Here is a 26,856-nt window from a genome sequence, read left to right on the forward strand (position 1 = left end):
TCCAGCACTGATCCACCCAAACATGAATATAGGTCCCATTCTCTAGAGTAAATGAATGTGTGTCATTAGGAACTTTAGCGTATAAATCACAGCAAAGTTTTTTTTTTCAATAAAACATAAAAGGTTTAGATAAAAATTTCTAAAATGCCAGTTGACAGACTATTAAATTTATCATTTATTAACTGTCTCAAATATCATTTTCCTCCAGCTTACATGAGCTTCATCGGGAAGACCCAAACATTTAACGAACACTTAACCGGTAAAAAAACTAAATGTGTTTAATATATCATCTAAAATGACACAATCTTACTGGTATTTGGAAAACCTCTCAGTGTCAAACTGTCATTCAGTGACTGTAAACTGATAATGATGATATGAACAACGGTGAACAGGAAAAAAAGATATAGTGAATATTGATGATAAGTCAGTTTTCCTTTTGATTTTTAAGGTCTTGTATGCTGCCCAGTCCTTTCCTCTTTTAGTAAGTAAACTACATAGTTTATTTAAATTTCAGAAGGGAAAAGACAAGTAAGATCACATGTTATCCTATAACTATTCTATCTCAGGAAAATGAATACCGATAATGGGGACTGTCACCTAAAATGTACAGATTTAAATTTACCACATGGATTAGGATTTAGATTATTTTTGAACTCCAATTTCTGCCTTTGTGAATTCATAGAGATTTACCTTCAGAATCCAAGTCAAGAAATATCTGTGTTCATTCCAATGTCTGAACAATGTCAAGGTGAGATAGAACAAAAGTGGTAACTGAGCCATGCATTGTGTGACGTTCAGAAACTGGGCTGAGCAAATTGTTGATTATTGTAGATTGTTGATTATTGTAGATTTGAGATGAAACTGAATCGTGTTTACAAACTGGGCCAGGTTACGGCTGCGTGATCTGAAAAACATGGGAGTTTTGTCACGTGACAATTGATAATCTGACAAAGCAATTGTAACCAGCAGAAACAGCCATAGTACTGAACTACGATAAGGAAACCTGAACCCTCTTATCTACCGGTGCAGAAACCATCAGCAAATAATGCAGTTTTCTCCTATTGTGTCAGTAAGTGCTCTGGGTGGATGTTTCTGTGATAATGTGAGGAACAAAACCAAAAAAACTAATCTGTTTGCAGATTTAACATGTCAGCACATAAATTGCTCTGGAACGTTTCATGGTTATGAGTTAATAAGTAAAAGAATTAGGTTCCTGGTTTCGGTTTATTTGTTATAAACAGGGTTAGACCGAGTGAGAGGGAAAATCCCAGGAGATAAGACACAGACACAGTTTCCCATAAAGAAGGTCTTTAAAGGTGATCTTGGTACTGTCGACAACCCCCTAGCCTTTCAGGTAAAATGACTTATCAGGAAAAAATGTAGCCAAGTACAAAATCTGATTGACTCCAGTTATGTTGTGAGTTTAGATTATTTGATTATTTTATGTAACAGTCTAATATTGTTTATATTTGCAGTCTAATGTAGCTGTTTGCAGATTTAACATGTCACCATGTAAGTTGCCCTGAAAACTACTCTCACGGCTTTAGAGCATTTTTTGGTTCAAGTATCGGTTTCCTGGTTTCAGCATACAGTGCCTTGCATAAGTATTCACCCCCTTTGGACTTTTCTACATTTTGTCATGGTATAACCACAGATTAAAATTTATTTCATCGAGTTTATGTAATGGACCAACACAAATAGTGCATCATTTGGAAGTGGAAATATTACATGATTTCACAATTATTTACAAATAAAAATCTGAAAAGTGTTGAGTGCTATGTATTCACCCTTACTGTGAAACCCTAACAAAGATCTGTCACCAATTGCATTCACAATACATTGCAAGTCACATAATTGTAATGGTCCACCTGTCTGCAATTTAATCTCAGTATAAATACACCTGTTCTGTGACGGACTCAGAGTTTGTTGAATCATTACTGAACAAACAGCATCATGAAGACAAGGAGCTCACCAAACAGGTCAGGATAAAGTTGTGAAAATATGAAGCAGGGTTAGGTTATAAAAAATATCCAGAGCTTTGAACATCTCTGAGCACCATAAATCCATCATAGAAAATGGAAAGAATAACAACCTACCAGAGGGGCCCACCCAAACTGAAGAGTCGGACAAGGAGAAAATTAATCGAGAAGCAACCAGGAGGCCCTGGTTACTCTGGAGGTTGCAGAGATCCACAGCTGGGTGGAGAATCTGTCACAGGACAACTATTGTGTCTACTCCAATATCTGGCCTTATGGAAGAGTGGCAGAAAAGCCATTGTTGAAAGGGATCATAAAATCCGTTTGGTTAAGCTGGGCACAGCAACATGTGGAAGAAGTGCTGGTCAGATGAGACCAAATTGAACTTTGGCCTCAATGCAAATATGTGTGCGAAACCCAACACTGCCCATCACCTGGCACACCATCCCAACAGTGAAATATGGTGGTGGCATCATGTGTGGGGATGCTCTTAGCAGGTACAGGAAACTGGTCAGAATGGGAAGATGGATGGAGCCAAATGGAAATCTTGAAGAAATCTGATGCAGTCTGCAAAGACTTGAGACTGGGCGGAGGTTCATCTTCAGAGGACAATGACCTAAACATACAGCCAGAGCTACAAAGGAATGGTTGGATTAAAGATGTTAATGTCTTAAATGGCCCATCAGCCAGACCTCAATCAATAGAATCTATGGCAAGACTAGTTGCGTTCCAGCGGTCTCATCAATCGACTGAGTCATCTTTGCAAGAAAATGGACAAACCTTTCCATCTCTAGATGCAAGCTGGTGAGACATACCCAAAGACTGCAGCTGTATCAGCGGTTCTACCAAGTATTGACACGTGATATATGCCAACAGATGTCAACTTTTGTTCTCATTATTGTTTGTGTCACAATAAAATTTATTTTGCACCTCCAAAGTACTATGCATGTTTTGTTGATCAAACGGGAAAAAGTTTATTTAAGTCTATTTGAATTCCAGTTAGTAACAGTACATAATGGGAAAAAGTCCAAGGGGGGTGAATACTTATGCAAGGCACTGTATTTGTTATCTGAACAGGGCCTGTCAACAGCATCAATACATGGAAAATTCCAGTGGGAAACGTTGCTCAGCTTTGTTGACAAACCGCCCAGCGTGGAAAATATCCACAAAAAAAGAGGAGAAGCATCAAATGTAATTTAACACCAACCAACACCCTGTAAACACAAATATAAATGTTTCATAAAAATACTGTTTCTGAAACATAACTATTTACAATGACTGCACACAAAAAATGTATCTCACAGCCTTGAACCCCTTTTTGTAGCTCAGGGTTTGAATAAGGGAACAGTCCCTCATTCAAACCCTGAGTTACAAAATAATACAGAAAGCTTCATTTTGTCATTAATCAAATCAAATCAGGGATAGGAAAGTTCATATTACAGGGCTTCTTACAAAGGTTGAGAAAACAGTGCAAGCATTACTTATGGATCTGTCCAACGCTTTGGTCCAGAATTAACATCTAAAGTATTGATTGCTTTAATCAATTTATTTGTGATCCCCAGAGGATCAATCCTAACGGCTCTGAGCATCTCACTTGTCATCTAAAGCCAGGTCAAGGTTTTCACTTGAGACAAACAGTGAAACATTTTCACAATCCTCAAAGTTCTTTAGGTTGGCCCTGAGAGTCCAACATTCAATTTAAGAAAACATGTGTTATTATTCTAAATATTATTGTAATTGTTATTATTATTATTATTATTATTATTATTGTTGTTGTTGTTTTAATATTGTTTTTGTATTATTGCTATGGCTTTATTATTGTGATTACAGCCCAATAGTTGCTAAAATATGAATTATATTGCGATATCATTTAATGGTAAAATAATTTTAAAATGATGCAAAGCAACGCCCTTTGCCCCTAATCATGTGAACTGACGATATATGGTTGTGACAGTGAGTCTTTTGAAGTTGTGAAAGTGATATAAAATAAATGTAAAATCACTGATTCACAACAAAAAACAATTCGCCAATGTTGCCAAACAATGCTCAGCTCAGGGCTCCTTTGACTCCTTAAAAAGTCTTAAATTAAAATCAACGAAATCAAGGTGTTCAATTGTCTTTAATTGAGCATAAATTTGCTGAAAAGTATTAAATTTGCAGGCGTTGCATTTAAGGCCGATGGGGAAATTGTCACGCACAGTGTCCTACTGTGAAAATGTCTTTTAAACCTTAGTCAGTTTCATGTTTGTAATAGCATCACCCTGATGGGTGTTGATTTCTTCTACGCTCTGGTAAGTATTCATGTGGGCAGAGCATGACACAGGGAAACACAATTCCCAGTGTTGCAAATCAGTGGTCAGCTATGGAACTGCAGTGAGACCTGTGATGCCACAGTAATGTCTCTCCATGTCAGTTGTAGTGTGTGAACCATTCAACAGCAGAGTTTCTTAACACAATCAGACGACTGCCAATTTAAGAAATAAGCAGATAGACACAGTGATGTATCATTTCTATTCCTTTAGTATAGTTTTAGAGAAAACACCACCATTACACAGGAGATCTGCCTGTTGCAGGCAGCGCACAGAAAGTTAGCTCTCAAGTTAGCTTATATGGACACTAATGTTACATACAATTATTACATTTAGAAAGAATAATGTCAACTACAACAGGCGGCTTGCAAAGACTTTGGTCATGTTTAAGTGACGTCATGTTTAGGAAAGTGTTACAGAAACCACTGGAGATAATCCAGTGGTTTCCCATCCAGCTCCCAAAACTGTAGAGAACAAAGATGAAGGGGGCAACAGTGTCACAGGAGGGGGGGAACATGTCTGTCCACATGTATCAGCCCGCAAGGCCTCATCTGTCCAGCAGATTGCAGGTGAGATACAAAAGACATTCATGTTGATTTTTATATGAAACGTTTGTTATGTACTTGATGTGATTCTTTTTATCTTTTCCTTCCTTCTGCAGAAATCATGAAAAGTGGGGGCATATGTGGAATGCCCACTGACACCGTCTATGTGCTGGTAGCGGCTTGCAACAGGCCTGATGCAGTTGTAAAAGCGTACAAGTGAGTTTCTGTACTGATGAGTTTGGCATTGCCTGCATTCAGTCATCGATTCTCTCTCATAACTCTATAATTGCTGCGTTCGACTCCAGGGTGAAGAAGCAGGCACAGGACCGACCCATGTCCCTGTGGATCTCCTCCATCAAGCAGCTGGAGCCGGTGCGACACCTGCTGAGCCCCCTGCTGCTGGACTTCATGGAGGCGGCGTGGATAATGGGGACTGTCACCTAAAATGTACAGATTTAAATTTATCACATGGATTAGGATTTAGATTATTTTTGAACTCCAATTTCTGCCTTTGTGAATTCATAGAGATTTACCTTCAGAATCCAAGTCAAGAAATATCTGTGCTCATTCCAATGTCTGAACAATGTCAAGGTGAGATCGAACAAAAGTGGTAACTGAGCCATGCATTGTGTGACGTTCAGAAACTGGGCTGAGCAAATTGTTGATTATTGTAGATTGTTGATTATTGTAGATTTGAGATGAAACTGAATCGTGTTTACAAACTGGGCCAGGTTACGGCTGCGTGATCTGAAAAACATGGGAGTTTTGTCACGCGACAATTGATAATCTGACAAAGCAAGTGTAACCAGCAGAACTTCGATAAGGAAACCTGAACCCTCTTATCAACCGGTGCAGAAACCATCAGCAAATAATGCAGTTTTCTCCTATTGTGTCAATAAGTGCTCTGGGTGGATGTTTCTGTGATAATGTGAGGAACAAAACCAAAAAAACTAATCTGTTTGCAGATTTAACATGTCAGCACATAAATTGCTCTGGAACGTTTCATGGTTATGATTTACTAAGTAAAAGAATTAGGTTCCTGGTTTCGGTTTATTTGTTATAAACAGGGTTAGACCGAGTGAGAGGGAAAATCCCAGGAGATAAGACACAGAAACAGTTTTTTTTTTATCATTAATCAAATCAAATCAGGGATAGGAAAGTTCATATTACAGGGCTTCTTACAAAGGTTGAGAAAACAGTGCAAGCATTACTTATGGATCTGTCCAACGCTTTGGTCCAGAATTAACATCTAAAGTATTGATTGCTTTAATCAATTTATTTAATTGGTAAAATAATTTTAAAATGATGCAAAGCAACGCCCTTTGCCCCTAATCATGTGAACTGACGATATATGGTTGTGACAGTGAGTCTTTTGAAGTTGTGAAAGTGATATAAAATAAATGTAAAATCACTGATTCACAACAAAAAACAATTCGCCAATGTTGCCAAACAATGCTCAGCTCAGGGCTCCTTTGACTCCTTAAAAAAGTAATCAATAAAATCAACGAAATTAAGGTGTTCAATTGTCTTTAATTGAGCATAAATTTGCTGAAAAGTATTAAATTTGCAGGCGTTGCATTTAAGGCCGATGGGGAAATTGTCACGCACAGTGTCCTACTGTGAAAAATGTCTTTTTAAACCTTAGTCAGTTTCATGTTTGTAATAGCATCACCCTGATGGGTGTTGATTTCTTCTACGCTCTGGTAAGTATTATGGGCAGAGCATGACACAGGGAAACACAATTCCCAGTGTTGCAAATCAGTGGTCAGCTATGGAACTGCAGTGAGACCTGTGATGCCACAGTAATGTCTCTCCATGTCAGTTGTAGTGTGTGAACCATTCAACAGCAGAGTTTCTTAACACAATCAGACGACTGCCAATTTAAGAAATAAGCAGATAGACACAGTGATGTATCATTTCTATTCCTTTAGTATAGTTTTAGAGAAAACACCACCATTACACAGGAGATCTGCCTGTTGCAGGCAGCGCACAGAAAGTTAGCTCTCAAGTTAGCTTATATGGACACTAATGTTACATACAATTATTACATTTAGAAAGAATAATGTCAACTACAACAGGCGGCTTGCAAAGACTCTGGTCATGTTTAAGTGACGTCATGTTTAGGAAAGTGTTACAGAAACCACTGGAGATGATTGAGACCCATCCAGCTCCCAAAACTGTAGAGAACAAAGATGAAGGGGGCAACAGTGTCACAGAAGAAACCCAAGGCCATTGGTTCTGCGTTATGGGCACGGAGGTGGTTTGGAGAGCACCTGCAGCTGAACCAAGGAGAGTTAACTGGCACAGCAGCGTCAAGTTGGCCAATTAATCTCCCTCGATGATAAAGGCAACAAGAGAGCCGCCACAAAGAGAGATGGAGTAAGAGAAGAACCCATGACAGAGCGTCCCCAGAGACCACGAGAGCCCAGGAGCTCACAAATAGACCCACTGCTTCCAAAACTAAAGTGGCTGTGATGGCCCCAAAAACCAAAGGCATGATGTAGTTGACGTGGCAGAGCAGAAGGCTGAAGGAAGGACAGAAGGATATAGGGCTTTCATGGACTGACATAAATGGCCGACTGGGATCTCTGTGGTTGCATTCCGAGTCTTGTTGCTCATCATGTTAGTGACAGAGACAGAAAACTTTACATTGGAATAATTTCTGCAATACAAGATATTTCAACTGACTGTAGAAATAAAGTCACTGTGAAAATCATGTTATCACCATCATTTCATTATATAGCATATAAAGATTATTTGTAATAAAGTCTTTGTGGCAGGCAGAAATAAAGTACATGAAAATAAAGTATTACTTAATGAAGATCCTAAGATAGATGAGTTGTTCTGAAGCAGGGATGAACAGTTTGTCTTAAAAAAGGATTTCTCGTGTGTAAGAGGACTCTCGTATTTGGTTTAGGGTTAAGAATTTATGAAAAGTACTGTACTCTGGTCAAACATACGTGGGTAAAGTTGCTCAGCTTTGTTTGCAAACCCCTAAGCATGGAAAATAATACAATTCATTGAACAAAAGAGGAAAAGCCATCCATCCATTCATCTATTATCTATACTGCTGGCCCCTTCAAGGTCTCAGGGGGATCCAGAAAAAAGGAGAAACAACGTAAACAACGTAATTTAACGTAATCGTTACAGGGTATACCGATAACGATTATGTAGTGGAAAATTCAACTGACCAGTGTCTAAGGTATTGGAAATCCCCCTGACCAGGTGTCTAACTGCTGTGATACTGTCTACCTGACAGGATGGAACCCTTATTTGGCGGTGTCTCACTGCTATGACCTTGATCAACAGGGTGCATGCCCTTATATGGTGATGTTTTTCTTCCAACTGCTACAGTGGACGGACAGACACAGATGATCTCATGTCTTTCATGTCTTTTTTCATATTATGTTTTATGAAATGCCTCTTTGTATAAGTTCTGGCTTTTGTGAACTTGCGGCCAGTTCCATTTTGAGCACCCGTGCTTGTTGTGTAACCTCTGCAGAGTTTACTATTATAAAGACTCAAAGGCAACTCCAGTCTGAGAATTTCATTATTTCAAATCTCAAGATGAATTTCCATCACAATTACAATATCAATACGATACGATACAATACGATAACAATACGATACAATATGATAACGATTACGATAACGATTACAACGTAATCGTTACAGGGTATACCCTGTAAACACAAATATGACAAAATAGATGGAAAATGGAGCTCCTCAACAATAACCACAACAATAACTATTTACAATAACTGCAAACAAAAGATGAATCTCACAGACTCCAACCCCATGACAGCCTTCATGTTGCGATTGCAGACATGCCTAACGAGCATGACAAAAGAATAATGACATGAATTAAATCAGTGATATGAAAGTTCATCAGGTAACTCACATACACACGGCCTACAAGGTTTGTGAAAACAGTGCAGACTTTTACCTCAACCAAGGAGATTATGTTTTTGCTCTGTTTGTTTGTGTGTTTGTTGCTTTGAGGATCTCACTTGTCAACTATTGCCACCAGCAAGTAAAAGGGCTATTCTGCTCTGTTTTCAACCTCGGCCCCACGCTTAGATTGGTATCGGTGTTGACCGGCAGCCACAACACAGCCGCAATGTTATCTTATGGGGCAACTGCAACAGTCCATAAAATGTCCTCTATAAGTTAAGGTCTAATATGTATAATGTCTAATATGGGGTGTTTTGAGCAATATCTCTAAATTCTTTTTTGGTATATTTAACAAAAGGTCTCCTTCCTATGCGGACTTTACAATGCCTGTAAACACATGGGGCCTGATCTACCCCAAATTGATTGTGTGGACCGTAATGCGCAATTAGTAGACAAGGATCGATGTCGCGTGACAGACGCAGGAAGTGAGGTGTTTATCCTTCCCGCAGTGTGCAAAACACACGCAACGCGGAGCCGTGTGCCCGGTCGCCGATCGCTCTCTCCACCAACCGCAACAGGTCCCGAGTTGCGTGTGCTCGGGCCCGTTCAGTACTACAACGTAGCCCTAGTTTCTTTTGTTCGTCTTCTGATGTCCTGACATCTGCTCTTAATTTCTTTTGGGTTTTTTTTACCAGCATTTACTTTCTCGCAGATACTCTCCCACATCGCTTTTCTTTGAGTTCTATTAATATTTCTCTGCTGTAGCTCAACAACATGTTTGTTTGCCTCTTCCACTAACACCTCCAATTCCACGGCATTAAATTTCACTTTGCGTTGTGGTCACTCTGCTCCCTGGAGTGCTCCATGGCGGAAACCAGTAAAGCACCCAAAACTCTTATTTAAATACTACTGCCTCTATCATGTTTGCACCTGTTATCATTTGAGCAATTATTTTTAGTAGATCACCCGCAAAACGCTCACCAACCAAACGTGCAATCTGTTACAATGCAATTTAGCTTTCTTTATATGGGATCTCAGCAGATCAGGCCCCATGGTGTACAGCTGTGTCATATGTTTCTATTCTTGTCTCAACTAAGATTTTATTGATGTGACCAATTAATTCTTGTGCATATGGAAACATGCGTTTGATTGAAACTGGTTTTCTCTCCAACACAGCAGTTATAGTACAAAATGTTTAATTAAATATTAAAACTTAGGGCTCCCTGAGATGCGTTATTGCTGTGTTTTCTTTTCATTTCAGTGTTTCATTTTCCAACGTTCTTTCTGCTTTCTTACTTTGTGACAGTATTATTTACTTTTAGGGCACAAATGTTATAAGTCAAATTCACTCTTTATTTCACAACTATTCAGAACAGTACACAGTAAAGTACAATACAATACAATATAGAATAAACACAGTGAGCTTAAATACCTTGTAACATATGATACATTTTCTTTTTCTCATTAATAACTTATTACAGAATCATTAAACTAACATAAATATAAAGTTCTTACAGTTCTTTCCAGGCTGATACAATGTGAGAGATGTGATCTAAGTCATGGTTTATCAGCTGAGGTTCTTCAATGATAACTGCCCATATAAGTTGTTTTGAGCTACAAATGATTACTTTACTTTTTGTCAACACGTCCACAGTTACAAAAATACAAACAGCTCTATCTAATTTTTCTCATATTTTCCGTAAAGTGTTCCTGAGAATTGTTGAATGGACAAAGGGTTTCGTGGGGATCCAGGTGTGAGGGGAGATATGAGGAATGTGAAGATCACACCATAGTGGCTTTCACTCTTTCAAAGATGTGTTGAACTTTAACGGCAGGGACACAGCCCTCCCTTACAATGGTGATGGTCCCTGTGGAAGAAGTAAGATAGGCTAAAGTTAGTAAGTGTCTTTTAAAACAGAAAAAGAGAGAGAATGTAACGGGAATATTTTTGCATTGTACCTTCATCAATCTTCAGGCAGTTAACCACAGTAGAAGCAACAACTTCATTAGAGTCCCCATCACAAAGAACTCCCTGGATCTTGTGTCCAAGTCGACTGCAGCAAAACCAAAGGAAGCAAAGAGGGTAAGTGAATGTGCATGAAGTTGCCAAAAAGAGACTAACCAGCCCTAACTAAAACCCCTGACTCTAACCAAAACCCTAACCCCACTAACATTAACCCATCAATACTTTTCTTCTACGATTAAAACACAACATGATGTGCGTGAGTTCTGTTAAAATACACTTACTTGATGACCATGCTGTGGTGGGTGCTGTCTGCTTCTCCACTTGGATTGGCTGAGGTAATGGCAAGGGGACCGGTGATGTCACACAGGTGGACGGTCACAGTCTGGTCTGGGACACGGATCATGATGCTGTCCTTGGTGCCGACACGATCATAAGCCGGTCCCACTCCTACATGAGAAAAATTAGAAGGTAAGGTGAACACTGAGGACTGACATTTTTCTAAATGCTAAAACTGCAGCTGCCAAGGGCTGTTTACCTAATTCATACAGCCAGTCTCCTTTGCTGACAATGCAGCTGATGCCTCCAGGATACACGTTCCTCATAAACTCCCAGAGCAGAGGACTGAAGGGAGGCTTGGCTGCTACCAGCTGCTCCACACTAGAGATGCAGATACAGATGGGCTTCTCTGCTGGTCTGTCCTGGAGCAGGTCACAGACAACAGGTCGTTGGTTTAACATGAAGCACACAATAGAGAACGAATGATCTGTCCCATGTCACACTTCAACAAGCATCATATGTCGTTTATCTTTACTTTAATGCTGTATATTTTCTCAATGGCCTGAGGATTCTTGCAGGAGGCAGCCAGGGCATAGACCGTATCTGTGGGAACACCACAAACTCCGCCCTCCTCCAGAAGGCCAGCGATCTTCAGGAGACCACTGGTGATTCGTGAATTAGCAACAGGACAGGGTAGCTCAGGAGAAGATTCCTTCTTCGCTTTCTCCTGAGACAGGCCAAAGAAGGAGGGACACATTCAGAAAATGAACAGGATAAACGTCACTTCAGAATCAGACTAGGGATACAATCTTCTGATAAGTTACCTTTAATAAGGAAGGGCCCATAGGCAGCAGTCTCCCGGAGAAGATGCAGTTGACCAGTGATGCCAGAGCTCCATATATACAAATGATCGACACCAGTGCAAGCATGGCGACTGTTTAAAAAAAGTTTGAAAATTGTTATGACTATGTGGCTTTGCTGCACATAGGGTTTATTTATGTTCAGAATAAAGCAATGCTTACTTTCTAGTTGGTATGGCAGTCGCTGCAGTGTGGACAGCAGGAAACAGACCAGAACAACCTCCATGACTGTTGTTAAAAACAGCAAAACCAGGTTCCTGTAGGCAGCTGATTTAAAAGATGGAAGGAATTACAAATGGTTATAGAGCAATAATAATAATCACGTTTCTTTATTAAAAGTGATTAACTTTACCTATCAGCATGAGGAAAGTGTTAATGACCAGGAAGGCAATGGCTCCTGCTGCAAAACCATAGGATGCTTCTTTTGGAAGTTGGATGAGGTCGCCTGAAAAAAAGAAAAATTTGATTACATTTTTGTGTAATTCATTTAGACAAAATCCCCATCTAATCATGTTTTTACCAACATACCTGCAAACCTAAACCAGCTCCAGGTTGCCCATACTACTACATAGCTGGATGAAATGACAGATCCAAAACGCCCACCTCCCGTAACTTGCAGCCGGCTGACATAGGCCTGGATTATGGCTCCAGAGATGAGGACCCAAGGGACAGTCAGATTGAGGAAAGACAGATTTGAGCTTGACACACTTGTATGGAGAGCTGAGAGAGCTGCAACCCCATTTGAAATGTAGAACAGGGCATCTGAGGCCTGGTCTGTTTGGGGCAGTGCCTCCTGTCTTCCATTTATATATCTGCCACACATCCATGTTTTCTGTAGCCGCTCACTGGAGATGGGCTGTGGGCCGACAGGGATGAGAGACTTCTCTGCTATTGTGTTGATGAGACGTGAGAAGGTCCCATATAGGGAGGCTGCGGTGAACAGGGAGCAAGCCACACCAAAGAAAATGTAGTAAGCATGAAGAGGTATCTGGGGGATTGTTGAGACTGTGAGCAGGACAAAGAGAAGGTTGTGGATCAGTTCCAGGACATCCATGTTCAGGCTTCCTACGCAGAGCACCAGGCCTGACACCACAAAGAACCAGTTCCCCACCATCGCCTCCCTCCCTGAAATCAATGAACTGTTCTCTTCAGTCAGAGCAGACACCACGAATTCATCCCAAGCCTTGATCAGCCAATATGTAGCATGAAGACCAAACTTGGTTGTGTGGTAGCAGTCTTGACGCAGATGGGCATAGTAGCTTGAGAACAGCTGAGCCAGTGAGATGATTGAGACCCATACAGCTCCTAAGCCAAATGACTCAACATACCCAAAACTGTAGAAAGCAAAGATGAAGGGGGAAACAGTGTCACAGAAGAAACCCAAGGCCATGGGTTCTGCATATTTTGTGTTTTTCTTCTTCTCTTGACCAATGCTCTGGACACTTGCAGAGTTGGCAGTTCCCAGCAGGAGAACATTGAAGAGAGGGGTACCAAAACCTTTGAGCACTAGACGCTGGGTGAGACCTTTGACTAGCAGTGCAGCTGAACCGTAGATGGCAAAAATGAGAATGAGGAACTCGAGAACCCCAGCGACCACGAGGGCCCAGGAGCTTGCAACTAGACCTACTGCTTCAAAAACTAAGGCGGCTGTGATGGCCCCAAAAACAAAAGGCATGATGTAGTTGACTGTGGCAGAGCAGAAGGCTAGGATGAAGGACAGAAGGATAAAGGGGACCAGACCAGCGATCGCTGACTCTTTCATGGACTGGCCTAAATAGCTGACTGGGATCTCTGTGGTGGCATTCAGAGTCATGTTGCTCATCATGTTAGTGGACTGAGACAGATTATTCATCATTGGATATACGATAGGTGATGTCGGAGGTTCAGCTAAGGTAGATTCGGCGCCAAAGTAGATTCGAGTTGCTCCAAAACTGCCCCAAAGAGCAGCATAGCCAATGAAGGAGGTGCCACTCAGATGATCATATTTTCGGAAGGAAAGCAGTCCAGCCACCAACTGGCAAATACCACCAATCAGGATGAGATGGACACCTGTAAAACCCATGAAATTTGAATTAATATAACAAGAAACAATATCATATTTTATAATATTATCTTATCAGATTTTCTAAAGGTTTAACCTGCAAGTATGTTTTCCACTCCCACTGGTGCACTGCCAGTATGCGCTGTATTGAAGTTCTGCAGAAGCACGATGAATGCACTGATCCCATTGGATAAAATCCCCAACACCCCTGGTTCGCCATAGAAACTGGCGGGAAAGCCATCTGATGTCGCCATTGTGTCTTGGATGTCAAAATGCAGTTTTACTGAAAGAATGGAGCACATGCCACAGAAAAATGTCATGAATGTGTACAATATTCTGTACATGCTCCATAAAAATATAAAGTGCAATCCTGAATGCAAACATGACCCACAAGACAAATAAAGAATACGAACACAGTCTTGTTTGATTTATTGGTACAGTTTTATTGCCAAAGTGAGATCATATCAAAGTGTTTACAAAATGAATGCAATAAATCATAAACAGAGAGATAAAGAGTCAATGTTGTTTCTGGTTGGACAATTTATTTTTTAGAGCCACTGAATAATAATCATTCTGTCGAGGGGCGGGGCCATAGGGGTACTGGCCCCAGCTGAAATCTGATTGGCCCCCGAGATGCCCCTGTCTTATCATTATTTTCTTACATTAGTCACTTACTAAGAATACTCACAATTAATAGGATAATTTGTTGAGAATATTTATTTTCTAAGCTTTTTGAAGATCAAAATGTACTTGCAAAAGAAACAATTAAAAAAATGAAGTCAATGATGTGTGGATTTGCTCAAAGCTATAGAGCTAACAGAGAGAGTGACTCAAATGTACATCTTACTGAATCCGGAATTGTGCATTTATGTTGGATATATAATTGTGTAAGGGTAAATGTTGGCCCCTTAATGGCCACTGATAAGAAAAATCCTAGATCTGCCACTGACAGCATTGTACAGAAAGTTTAATAATTTAAATAAAAACAAATATACTGTAAAGAATAGATGGAAAGCTGTTATCCTACAAACTCAGGTTTATGTTATAAATAGACTCTTTTCTATCGTATCTCCCTAACCAGTCCTGGGCCCTGCCCAGTCATAAAAGGGCTGCTCCACCAATAGAACGTGTCGACAGCAGAGGTAACCGAGGGCAACTGTATTTCAATTACTTTCCTGCTCCACTGACCGAAAAAGCAGAGGGTATCTCTAAAAGTACAATTTACAAGCACCCCATCTCAAGTTGACTCAAGTTTAGCACATCATGCTCTGATAAATAACAAATTAAAATTGTTGTATTTATTTTTGTATATTTCAACACATTGTATGCATTTAGTCAATGTAAAAAATATCACGTTATCACCACATTGAAGGTTTACATGTAACAAAGTCTTTGTGTCAGAAAAATAAAGTGAATTAAAATAAAGTCTTACCTGGTGAAGATCCTCAGACAGACAAAGTGTTGAGTTGTTCTGGAACAGGGATGTTAAGTTTGTCATAAATAAGACTTTCCTGTGGGAGGAGGAGTTCATGAAAAATTCCCCCACATAAACCTGCAACCTGAGAGGTGACATCATTGTTTCCTTCAACATCAACAATAAAGTACCACTCCTTCCCCTTTGCTCTCATGAGGATGGTGATGCTGGTGATGCTGGTGGTGATGATGACGATGATGAAGATAATGATCATGACCACATTAGAAATTCCTCCTATATCCTGCTAAGGTTTTGTTATGGATATGTATGCCCTCCCTATTCCGAGCAAACTGGTATCACAGGGGATTGTGTGTCTCTGACTATATAAGGCAGGTGTCCTCTCAACCTGAAGAGCATCTTCAACAACCTGTTGACTGCAAAACTACTGCATCAGAAGAGAAAGAAGACAGAAGTCAGAGCAACAACTAACTTCAGCCATGATCTCCACACTTCAGGTAAAGATTTATTCATTCTCTCTTATTGAATTAATAGAGAACTGATGGGGAATAAGGTACAAACATCCTGTTATTGTCAGAATGAGTATTGTGGAATCACAGATTTACCTTAAAATCACAAGCTTGTACTGTGAAGGTGGGTTTTAAGAGTATGTGGCCGGGGGAGGATATAACAGCGCTCTGGTTTAATGTTGAGCTAATCATTACGTGCACCTGTTAGGTGCAGCTCTTTCAAAAGGACAGACAGGCTGAGATAAGTACATAAAAAGAAATAGCTCAGAATCAGTGCACGTGTCTGCAGCCTGTAATCAATTATAAAGAAAGAAATGTTGTATAGTAACACAATAAATGCTGGTTTACTGGTTTCAGAAAAGATATTCCATTTCTTTTGTCCTGCAGAAAACTCTTCGACCGGTGTTGGCTGTCAGAGGACTGCATCAGTCTGCAATCGAAGGTAAACTTTGTACACTTTGAACATTGAAAAAAAAGTTATACCTGTAGGAAAGTGAACATTTCTCTTTTTTGTTTATCTGATCACGACATTTCTTTTTCTTTTCCCCCTGCAGTTTTGAAGCGCCCAACCCCTGAGGACACGGTCACAGCCAGCTTTGGGAGGTTCATCAGTGAGATTAAGTCCCATCACTTGTCCCCCGTCGTCCTCCACCGCAGCAAAAGGATGGTGCTGGACAGCATCGGGGTCGGTCTGATTGGCAGCACGACGGACGTGTTTGAATTGGCCCTGCAGCACTGCCAGGTGAGGCGGAGGGGAAGAGGGAAGAAAAAGGAGAAAATATTTTTTTTATCAGATATGAGCCAATGAGACGGATAAAACTCCTAACCTTATATAAATAACCGTCTTTAGTCAGTGTGTGGACAGATGAGATTAGGTAAAAGAAAACTTTAAAATAATTAATATAACTTGGGAACAGACAGGTTTTTATGCCCGATGACCTTTTTCCACAAATGTTCCAGATGGACATATGACTTACAAAGAAACTTATTCACCCTGTGTTAATTGAAAAGTGATGAGCTATTTAGAGTGAAGTTCACTGTGTGTGTGATGATGGTAAAACATTGTATGAAAAATGCCCTTGTAAAGATTCCCTGTTTACCTGTCTCTGTGTTTTCCCCTCAGTGCATGTACGCTCCTGATGACATCAGCTTTGTGTACGGACGCAGAGGAGCCAAACTATCCCCGACACTGGCAGCTTTTGTCAATGGAGTGGCAGTGAGTATTAATAGATGGAACACATTTGTCACCATGGACCCCAGAACACCAGACTATTTCAGTTGCACTAAATTAATCACTACAAACAGGCTATGTTATTCTCAGCAATGGTACAGTCTGGACAGGAAGGATATTATTTGATTGGTCCTTCCAGTTGGATTTTCATCATTGTTTGGCCTCCTCTCCTTAAGAGGTCATCAGGGTGGAAAGCTCATTTCTGTGTTAACTCTCATGTGCAATCATTTGATCAGTAACATCTCTCTGCCTCAGACTCACTCCATGGACTTTGATGATACGTGGCACCCTGCCACTCATCCCTCTGGAGCAGTCCTCCCTGCTGTGTTAGCACTCAGCGACATGATGCCGTCTAACAGCAAACCTAGTGGCCTGGACTTCCTGCTGGCTTTCAATGTCGGCATAGAGATCCAGGGGCGACTGATGAGGTTCTCTAATGAGGCCAACAACATCCCCAAGAGGTGAGCACCTCAGATCATAAGGACGCAGATACTGTCATTTATGGGCTTATAGCAGCAGGTGTTGTACTAAGCTGAGTCTACAGAAATCGATATTTGACCCTGCTGATCTATGCAGCGTGCTTTACAAGCGAGCCGGTACAGCCTCTTAGTGGTGGCAATGAGCTGTGAAAGGCATGTTATTATGTTCGTCTCAGGAACAGCTGAGGCTCTGTGAGTCGTATTTGTACAGTTAACAACGTGGAGGAGAATTTCACACAGGACTTAATTAGGCAATTTAAATGATGCATCACGCCATTTGCTTATTTATCAAGCACTGAAATGACTAAAACCCTTGAACACGCCTGTATGTGGTGAGAAGAGTCACGTACAAGTGAAGCTGTTTTACACACAGGATCTCTGCTGTAACCATAATGATGCGGAGCACCTATTTTAAATAGACCACCAGGTTCCAAAGCAACTGACCAAAGTCTCTCTTCTCTGTCCTTCTCATGTCCAGGTTTCACCCTCCCAGCGTGGTCGGGACAATGGGGAGTGCAGCTGCCTGTGCTCGCCTCTTGTCCTTGGATGACACGCAGTGTAGTCATGCCTTGGCCATAGCTGCTTCTCTGTCTGGAGCCCCGATGGCTAACGCTGCCACGCAGTCTAAGCCCCTTCACATTGGCAACGCCTCACGTTTGGGGCTGGAAGCTGCTCTGCTGGCCTCCCGAGGCCTAGAGGCCAGTCCTCTGGTCCTGGATGCTGTGGCAGGGGTGGCCGGCTTCAGTGCTTTTTATGAAGACTACGTGCCACAGCCTTTAGAATCACCCAATGATGGTGGCCATTCATTCCTGCTAGAGGAGCAGGACATGGGCTTCAAGCGCTTCCCTGCCCATCTGGGGATGCACTGGGTGGCAGATGCTGCGGCCTCGGTCCATAAGGTCCTCGTAGGAGTTGGTCCTGGCACCATCTCCCCAGCTCAGGTCCAGGAAATCCATCTCAGAGTCCCAAAATCAAAGTACATCAACAGACCTCTTCCTGAGTCTGAGCATGAGGCACGCCACTCCTTCCAATTCAACGCTTGCAGCGCTCTCCTTGATGGCGAGGTGACTGTGCAGTCCTTCACACCCGCTGCCATGAGCCGCCCTGAGCTGCTAGCTCTGCTGAGCCGTGTTCACGTGGAGCATCCCGACGACAACCCGGCCAATTTCAATCGCATGTACGGCGAAGTGCAGGTGAAACTTGTTGGAGGAGACATCCTGACGGGACGGTGTGACACCTTCTACGGCCATTGGCGCAACCCGCTGTCCAATGAGAGCTTGGCGAAGAAGTTCAGAAACAACGCAGGGATGGTGCTTCCTTCAGAAAAAGTGGAGAGTTTGATTGATGTGGTGGAGGAGCTGGACAGAATCGGGGACAGCACGGCTCTTCTGTCACAGCTGCAATGAAAACACAATAACAGCTAAATAGAAATCATTGTACATAAATACATCAAAAGATATTTCATCTAAATAATTATTATCAATGTTGTCAATATATTCATCTAATGTGTATTGCTAAATAATTGAATTATGTTCTTTTTATTTAGTAAATAAATCCATATTATTAGTTGTAAAAATGTGATCTATTTACTTTGGGAGGATTTATAAAAAAAGTATATGTTATACATAACAAATGTTTTGATGCACAAATGTTGTGTTTCTGTTGGTGTGTTCTGTTTTTCTTTAAATAAAAACGAAATAAAACTCAAAAGCACTGTCTGGGAATTTGTTTGAAGAAATAATCTTTTCTCTTTGGCTCGAACAAAAAATTATCTCACATCTCCCCCTGTAAATATCAATCATTTCACAGAGGGAAACATTCTATGCCTATTGACGAGCACGATGTTATAAGGTTGGTCACTGGCAGTAAATCACGTACACCCATGTCTGTAACAGGGTGTTCACGGTGAGGACAATAATTGCTGTGTCATTCAGGTGAAACAAGCAGGAAATAAAATTATAAATAATAAAAAAACTGTCAGGTAGTGTTATAAATAATGAGCGGTGCTGGGAAAACACTGATTTCCTCATTCCTCATGCCAGTGTGTTGGTCCCAAACTTACTGTTTGGCCATAGGTTACTTCAACTAAACACCTCAATAAAACAGTTCTTGTTCTCAGTTTTGTTACATTTTGAATATAAGAAACTTAAAGTTCTAGGATGCAATACAGATTGGAATGAGCTTAATCATTATGAGAGCTGTATATCATCCAATGACATTCAGTGACCTGTAAAACTGAGCAAGAATACACAAAATTATGTGACACCCTAATTGTACTTTTTAAACTGTTTAAACTGAATGTTAGCAACTGCTATGTTCTGTTGGAGGTTAGTTTTGGAGTAAAAGTAGGAAATGATTGTCTGTGTCCAGGTCAGCACAATGTTCTCAGTATCCACAACAGATTCTGTTCCATTTAATATTAACAAATGAGCAGAGACTGTGTTGCGCTTAGTGTTCAGCCCTGAAGCCGTATTGATTTCAGCTTACACAGATGATCGAGTCAAAAATCACCTCGGGTCCAAATTTATTTTTTACTGATACAGCTGATCGCTCAGATATTAATGAGGATGCGTCCACTTCTTAAAGGTGTAAACTTGCCCCCTTAAATAAAAAAAGCTTTTTATAGAGAAAATTGAGCACGGAACCGGACCTCTACATGTCAGTCCTGTGGTGGACTGGATACCCAGGGTCGCCTCTCGCCCAGTGTCAGCTGGCTCAAGCCCCAACCTGCGACTGTCAAAGGGATTAGCATTATTGACAAAAATACAGCACTGGGTTAATATCACATACATCTTAAGTTATTGTGGTGGTTACCATCAGTGCTGATTTACCTTTATCTTCCTTCCCTGTGGAGTAGACAAACAGAATCAAAGATACTCTTTCACACGTACAAAGGGAATCACGTTATCCCTGACTGATGTCTTTTAACCAGGGGAATTCTTAATACTGATAAAAACACTTATCAGGGTTGTACTGAAGGAAAAGAAAGTCTTGTTTCTGGAAAAAAACTAATCTAGACCAATAAGGAAAGAATGGCAAAGTGAATCTCTTAAAGACCGGGGCAACGTCCATCTTAAATACACAACACAGCGATTATTAAATAACTGAAACGTCTCTGGCTGATAACAAAACCAAACTAGCAAATGAGATAAACAATGAACAAGTGACATAAAAACTGAATAGATAGCACGACCGAAAACTCTTTCTTTAGTGATAATGATGATTATTCCTGCATTGACAATTCCTGCTTTGCTGTACAAGGAAATGTTGTTCCAGTAACAAACAGAAATGAAGACAAAAGAGTATCATATAACCATTTACTTCTGTATTAGTACACTTAGAAACAAGAGAGGGACCTCAGCCACAATAAGAATGAATCACAGGTGTAAAATTCACAAAGGAAAGAGGGTATCACTGACCGCTGCTCTTCAGGCAGATGGGTGAAAGATAAGATCCCAGGAGTCTTAGTAGATAGTGAATAATGTTTATATATTGTTTTCATACTGGCTCAACTCTCCCTCACCCACAATACAATAGTGGTGCAACATCAAACTTCGAGAGCCTCTCTATAATTCTAAAGCTGTGACATAGATGAAGTTTCCATACAACCAATGCTGAACAGGTTGTTTTTGATGGTGAGGTTTGTTTACAGTCAGGAATCAGAAAAAAAATTATGGTGAGAATTAATCACTTCCCTTCTTCTGACTTCTGCTAACCTATACGTTACACACATATCACTTCTCACTCACAGGTATTAGAATAAATAAAAATTATTACGAGGGCTCGGGCTGTGCAATCTCGTCGCTGATACATGAACAAACACACGAGTGGGTGAGAAGTCATAGAAGTCTCTTGCACTTTAGTGAGTGACACGTCAACACTCAGGGGAAATGTGGGGCAATGTGAACTAAAGAGGGAAGTAAGTTCACTGCTGGGAAAATACATGGTAGAGGAAAAACTGTTGAAAGACTTTGAAATCATTAATCCCATCCATGGGCAACAGTACATTGTGTAAGTGTCTGGAAGTTTTTTATTGTCATTGAACAGAAAGTAGGAGCAAACAACACTGTTAACACTGTGTTAACACAAAGACACTGAGATACTGAGACCATATATGCAAAGAGTTTCCTGGAAACTTTGCATTTCACTTCACACTAACACCTGCGAAATTCCTCCATGAACATAAATCTACTTTATATCCGTGTGCACTGTATGTGAGGTAGATAGGGGATCTTGTATATTTCAAGTCAAATACTGACTTTCGAGTTTATGTGATGTTCAGTATGTTTTTAAGTTATAATGTTAAAGTCTCAACCACAGCACAAGCAAGAAAAATGAAGGTATTAATACTTCCCTTCTTATATTAGGAAATGTTGTTTAGTTTACTAATTAACAAATTGTGCAGATTGGGATTAGTTAAATTGCACAGTAGTGCTTCTCCGTGTTGCTGATGAGAAAATAAATTAATAAAAAATTATTATTTTTATTTAAATCCATCACAGGCTAGCAAACGAGGACTGCCACTATTCTATCTATTTTTTTTTTCTATTTGGCCTTTATATTCCTTTCGGAACATAGGCCATTGATGAATTGTTTCCACCCTCGTCTGTCTTGAGCCATCCTCTCCAGCTGTTTCCACGTCAGCCCCTTCTTCTTGAATTCCTGCTCTGTGCTCCTTCTCCAGGTGTTTTTGGGTCGTCCTCTACCCCGTTTGCCTTGTGGGTTCCATGTCAGTGCCTGTTTTGTTATTGCTGTTGTGTTTCTTCGTAGTGTGTGTCCAGTCCAGCTCCATTTTCTCCTTAACAGCTGTATATCTACTGTTTCTTGTTTTGTGCATTCCCACAGGTTGATGTTGCTAATTGTGTTTGGCCAGAAGACTCCAAGGATGCGTCTTAGGCAGTGGTTTATGAAGGTTTGCAGTTTGTTCGTGATGTTAGTGGTGGTGGTTCTCCAGGTTTCGGCGCCATAGAGCAGCACGGTTTTAATGTTGGAGTTGAAGATTTGAAGCTTCGTCTTGAGGGAGATTTTTTTACTTTTCCAAATTTTGTTTAAGATGTTGAATGTTGTTCTTGCTTTCTCAATTCTTGTCTTCACGTCCTCCTCTGTCCCACCAACAACAGCTATCACACTTCCCAGGTAGGTGAATTTGTCAACATCTTCCAGCGTCTGGTCCCCGATGGTTATTGGGTCCATGTTCTTGGTGTTTATCCGCATTACTTTGGTTTTTGGTCCATTTATTTTGAGTCCAAGTCCAGCTGCAGTTTTCCCTAGCAGTTTGGATTTGTCCTGCATCTGTTGGTGGCTATGGGAGAGTAGTGCGATGTCATCCGCAAAGTCGAGGTCCTCCAGATGTTCTGTCAGACTCCACTGGATGCCAGTCCTTTTATTGTGGGTTGATTGTACCATGATCCAGTCAATGCACAGAAGGAAGAGGAAAGGGGAAAGCAGGCAGCCCTGTTTCACGCCGGTGAGCACTTTGAATTTTTCTTGTGCGCATCCCTGGAAGAGTACGTTGCATTGCATGTCCCAGTACATGTTCTTAATGATGTTGATATACTTTGGGGGGATTCCATAGTGTGCCATGAGTTTCCATAGCATTTCACGGTCTACACTGTCAAATGCCTTTTCAAAGTCTATGAAATTGACATAAACAGGTGTTTGCCATTCTATGGACTGCTCAATAATGATCCTGAGGCTAGCAATTTGGTCGCTGCATGATCTTTCATTCCTGAAACCAGCTTGGTTTTCTCTCAGTTCATCATCAACCCCCTTACGCAGTCTCTCCAAGATGATGCGGCTGAACACTTTGCCTGGTGTTGATAGCAACATGATCCCTCGGTAGCTGTTGCAATCCGAGGTTTCCTTTCTTTGGTATGACAGAAATGAGCCCATCCTTCCAGTCTGTTGGTATGTTTCCTTCTTCAATCCATATGGTCTTTGTTAGCTGGTGGAGCATGGTGGTTGAGGTGTCAAGATCCGCTTGTAGAGCCTCTGATGGGATGTCATCTGGCCCTGCTGCTTTGCCACGTCGCAATGCCTTGATGGCCTTCCTCACCTCAGATCTTGTTGGGGGGGCACAGTTGATGTCAAGCATGTGCGTGGCTGGTTGGATCTCTACCTTTTGGGCAGGGGGCTGTCTGTTGAGCAGCTCCCTAAAGTGTTCTGTCCACCTTTGATGTTGTTCTTCCTTGGTGGTGAGGAGTCGTCCCTGTTTGTCCCTGATCTTTGCTTTTGTTTAGTGTGTCTTTTTTTGCCCTCCTTTCTTCAATTTTCTTCAGTGTGTTTGTTGATAACCATGGTTTATGGTTTTTGGTTTTTCTCCCCACTACTTCTAGGCATGCCTCCTTCCATATATTTTTCAGTGACTCATATAAAATGACAGACGCTTATTTATGGGAAAAGTGTTGTTTGCGCCTTCTGTCTTTTTCTAAAACGTCTATTGAATTATCAGCAGAGTGCGGTGGAATTAGTTTTCTTATCTTACACATAAACCTGCCACAATAAATGTCGATGAAAAAAACCACATTAAAGACGAGGTCAAATGCAAATAGAAAATAAGAGTTATACAAATTGTGACAAATAAGCAGGAATAACAAGTACAAGAGCCTTTTATTTTCAGCAAGCCATGTTTTACTTTTTAAAAATAAAACAGCCCTTTTAAGAACACAATTAGCAGAAATACACATTAACAGTGTGTCTACACAGTCAACTGATGTTATCTACTCCACTAATTGTTAACAAGTGTTGAGAACTACAGGCATTTTGGTCTAAAAAACTAAAATCTGAAAAAATCATTGGGAAAAGACAAGTTTGTTCATTGTTTGGATGGATTTTCACATGTCCAGCATCTCATGAAGACCCCTCTGATGTTGCCTGGTTATAGTTGGACACTTCAATGAGGTTGTGGTCTGGATCTCTGAAGTACAGAGAGGTGATGGGCCCCACAGCCCCACTCCTCCCCACTGGACCCTCCTCTATCTCCACTCCACAAACCTGCAGAGGAGAAGAGACGCGAAACTGACTGAGCGTAAAACAGAAATGTGACATAGACGTCAGGTGGATTTAGTGTTAGCCTCCTCAAGCATTAGTATTGACAACATTAATTCTAAACAGTCTGTAGTTATTGGGTGAAGTACCTTCAAATGTGCAGCTACTGTAGCCAGGGGGGTGTTGGTGATGAGGCACAGGTCCGCAGAGCCCGAGGTTGGATGTTTGGCCTTTGGCTCGAACTCCTGACCCAGCTGGTGAAGGTTAAACTTCTGCTGCCCAAAACCCAGAGCCTTACGGTTTCCCTTCAAATGCAGAGATGACGTGTAGGTGTTGAGAAGAGTCTGATTACTCAAGCTCCCTCGTACAGTATGAGCCTGAGTGGCTGATTTGTAATCAAAGCCTGCCATCTAGTGGAATTTTTCTCACACTCAGCACACAGGTATTTCTGTTTACTGTGTAAATAATGCCTGTATTATCTTAATATTATTGTTTTATTATCTACTTGTGACTATTCATTTAAGGTTTTAACCATTTCCAATAGTTATTGTACAACAATTTATACATTTATATCACAGTTTATTTTTCCCTGCTTTCACTTTTGCATGTATTGTACACTGATAATTGAGTTGTGCTCTTGAGGAACACTGGGCGAACAGCCTCAAATTCTTCCTTGGATAGAAGGAGAATGATGTGAATTATTTCCAGACTTGGTATATTGTATTATAAACTGTTCTCCGTTAAGAAGTAAATATCTTGGAAGCTTTCTTCTCAAAAGTCAACCTTTAAAGCTTTTTTCATCGGCCAGATGTTTGCTATTGATTAAATGAAAATCTCCAGCTCCTCTTTCTCCTTTTTCAACAGATAAGGGAAGTGCTTGTGTTCATTATATTAGAGAGGATTAGATATATGATGAAGTGCTCACTCAGGAGATTCCAACATGTATCTTTGTAATTAATCTGATATTATATTTTCATTACATTTTGACATGGCAGACCACCGACCAACTGATTACTGTTTGTGAGACATTTGTCATTTTTGTTTTGCTTATTCATTGTTTCACTGACCAAATTCTGGAAACAGATTCTGGAGGGGAAAAGTAAATATCCTCTGGGGGAAATCTGTTTACATTATTTACATGCTTGATGTATTAAATGGATACCTATTGTTATGAATCTAATGAGTGCTTAGCAATCATAATATAATTAGCAATAATTTATTGCTAGGTTAATACTACAATACATTTCAACAGTGGGATTATTAATTTCTAATGAGTGACGTTTTAAGCTTTTTCTTAGCTTTTTCTTTTTGTTTGTTTTGTTTTGTGTTTGAGGGACGATATGAAATACGTTTTTTTTTCTTTCTGATAATGTCTCAATAAAGGGACTTTTAAAACCATTTCAACAGTGGAGACACATTTGCTATTATTATTATTATTATTATTATTAAATGTGTAATGTACAAAGCCCCTGTCATACCTTGAAAGTGATGACATCCATGCCGAGGACAGAGGAGTAGAAGCTGATGGTGTCTGGGACACTTTTCACTGTGAGAACCAGATGGTCCAGATGACTCAGTTGAACTGGACAGGTTCCCTTGAATTTCACACCTCCTGCTGTTTGAATGGACGCAACCTGGAAGATGTGAGGAGTTTATTTAATGCTTTCATTCGTGTTGTTGCCTTCAGAGATAAAGCAAAAGAGGTAGTTATTTTATTTCCGTGTCAGAAGCGCCGCTGTGTGGTGTGGTGGTGTACTGCATGCTGTGAGCACCTGAAATATGTGCGGTTTTGTTAAAATTGACGCAGACTTGCAGCGGAGGTTTCGTGCAGAAATAAAAACAGAAACAAACACGCGAGGTGAAATGAGTCGATTGGTTTCGGTTTCTCTACGTGCGGGTTGTTTGTGTCTGTCCGGGACAAACTCCGCCGCCAGACAAAAAGATGGAGGAAACAGATTCAATGTGAGCTGCTGGTTAACTGAGCACTTAAAGAGAGGATTTACCAAGACACGGCTCCTGTGAAAAAGCGACAGACGGGTCGCCCCAGCTCGGAGAGTCATCTTCAGCCCGGAGCTCACAGCCACACTTCCTCGTTGGTGCCGCGGTGAACTGTGACCGGAGTCCGGGCACGGTGCACCTCGGCAGGGGCTGGAGCTCAGACTGTGCACAGTGCAGACACGGGACTGGATATTATAATGAATAGATGAGTGTTCAGGGTCTGTTTGTATCACCAGGCGTCTGAACACTCCTCTGTATACCTGCTCCCTGCCTGTTTCCACTGTCTTACTGACTCACCTCTGGAGAACCATGATAGTTCCTGTCCACACCGAAACTCTCAGATTACCACTGCA

At 40.9% G+C, this 26,856-nt stretch overlaps 2 protein-coding genes across 2 annotated transcripts; one reads left to right on the top strand and one right to left on the bottom strand.

Moving 5' to 3' along the window:
- The first annotated feature begins 15,778 nt into the window (after positions 1-15,778).
- Positions 15,779-18,924, top strand: irg1l (immunoresponsive gene 1, like). Its single transcript, XM_035161784.2, has 6 exons — positions 15,779-15,796; positions 16,196-16,250; positions 16,363-16,550; positions 16,932-17,024; positions 17,295-17,500; positions 17,997-18,924. Exons 1-6 carry the CDS (start codon positions 15,779-15,781, stop codon positions 18,922-18,924), a joined length of 1,488 nt encoding a protein of 495 aa, XP_035017675.2.
- A 5,211-nt stretch (positions 18,925-24,135) lies between these two features.
- Positions 24,136-26,829, bottom strand: glod5 (glyoxalase domain containing 5). Its single transcript, XM_035161424.2, has 5 exons — positions 26,801-26,829; positions 26,509-26,665; positions 25,984-26,139; positions 24,655-24,810; positions 24,136-24,511 (listed from the first exon to the last, which is right to left on the bottom strand). The coding sequence occupies exons 1-5, from the start codon at positions 26,812-26,814 to the stop codon at positions 24,368-24,370; spliced, it is 627 nt and encodes a 208-aa protein (XP_035017315.1). The 5' UTR covers positions 26,815-26,829; the 3' UTR covers positions 24,136-24,367.
- Between the last annotated feature and the right edge of the window lie 27 nt (positions 26,830-26,856).

The sequence above is a fragment of the Hippoglossus stenolepis genome, chromosome 7 (genome assembly GCF_022539355.2).
Source record: "Hippoglossus stenolepis isolate QCI-W04-F060 chromosome 7, HSTE1.2, whole genome shotgun sequence".
Lineage (NCBI taxonomy): Eukaryota > Metazoa > Chordata > Actinopteri > Pleuronectiformes > Pleuronectidae > Hippoglossus > Hippoglossus stenolepis.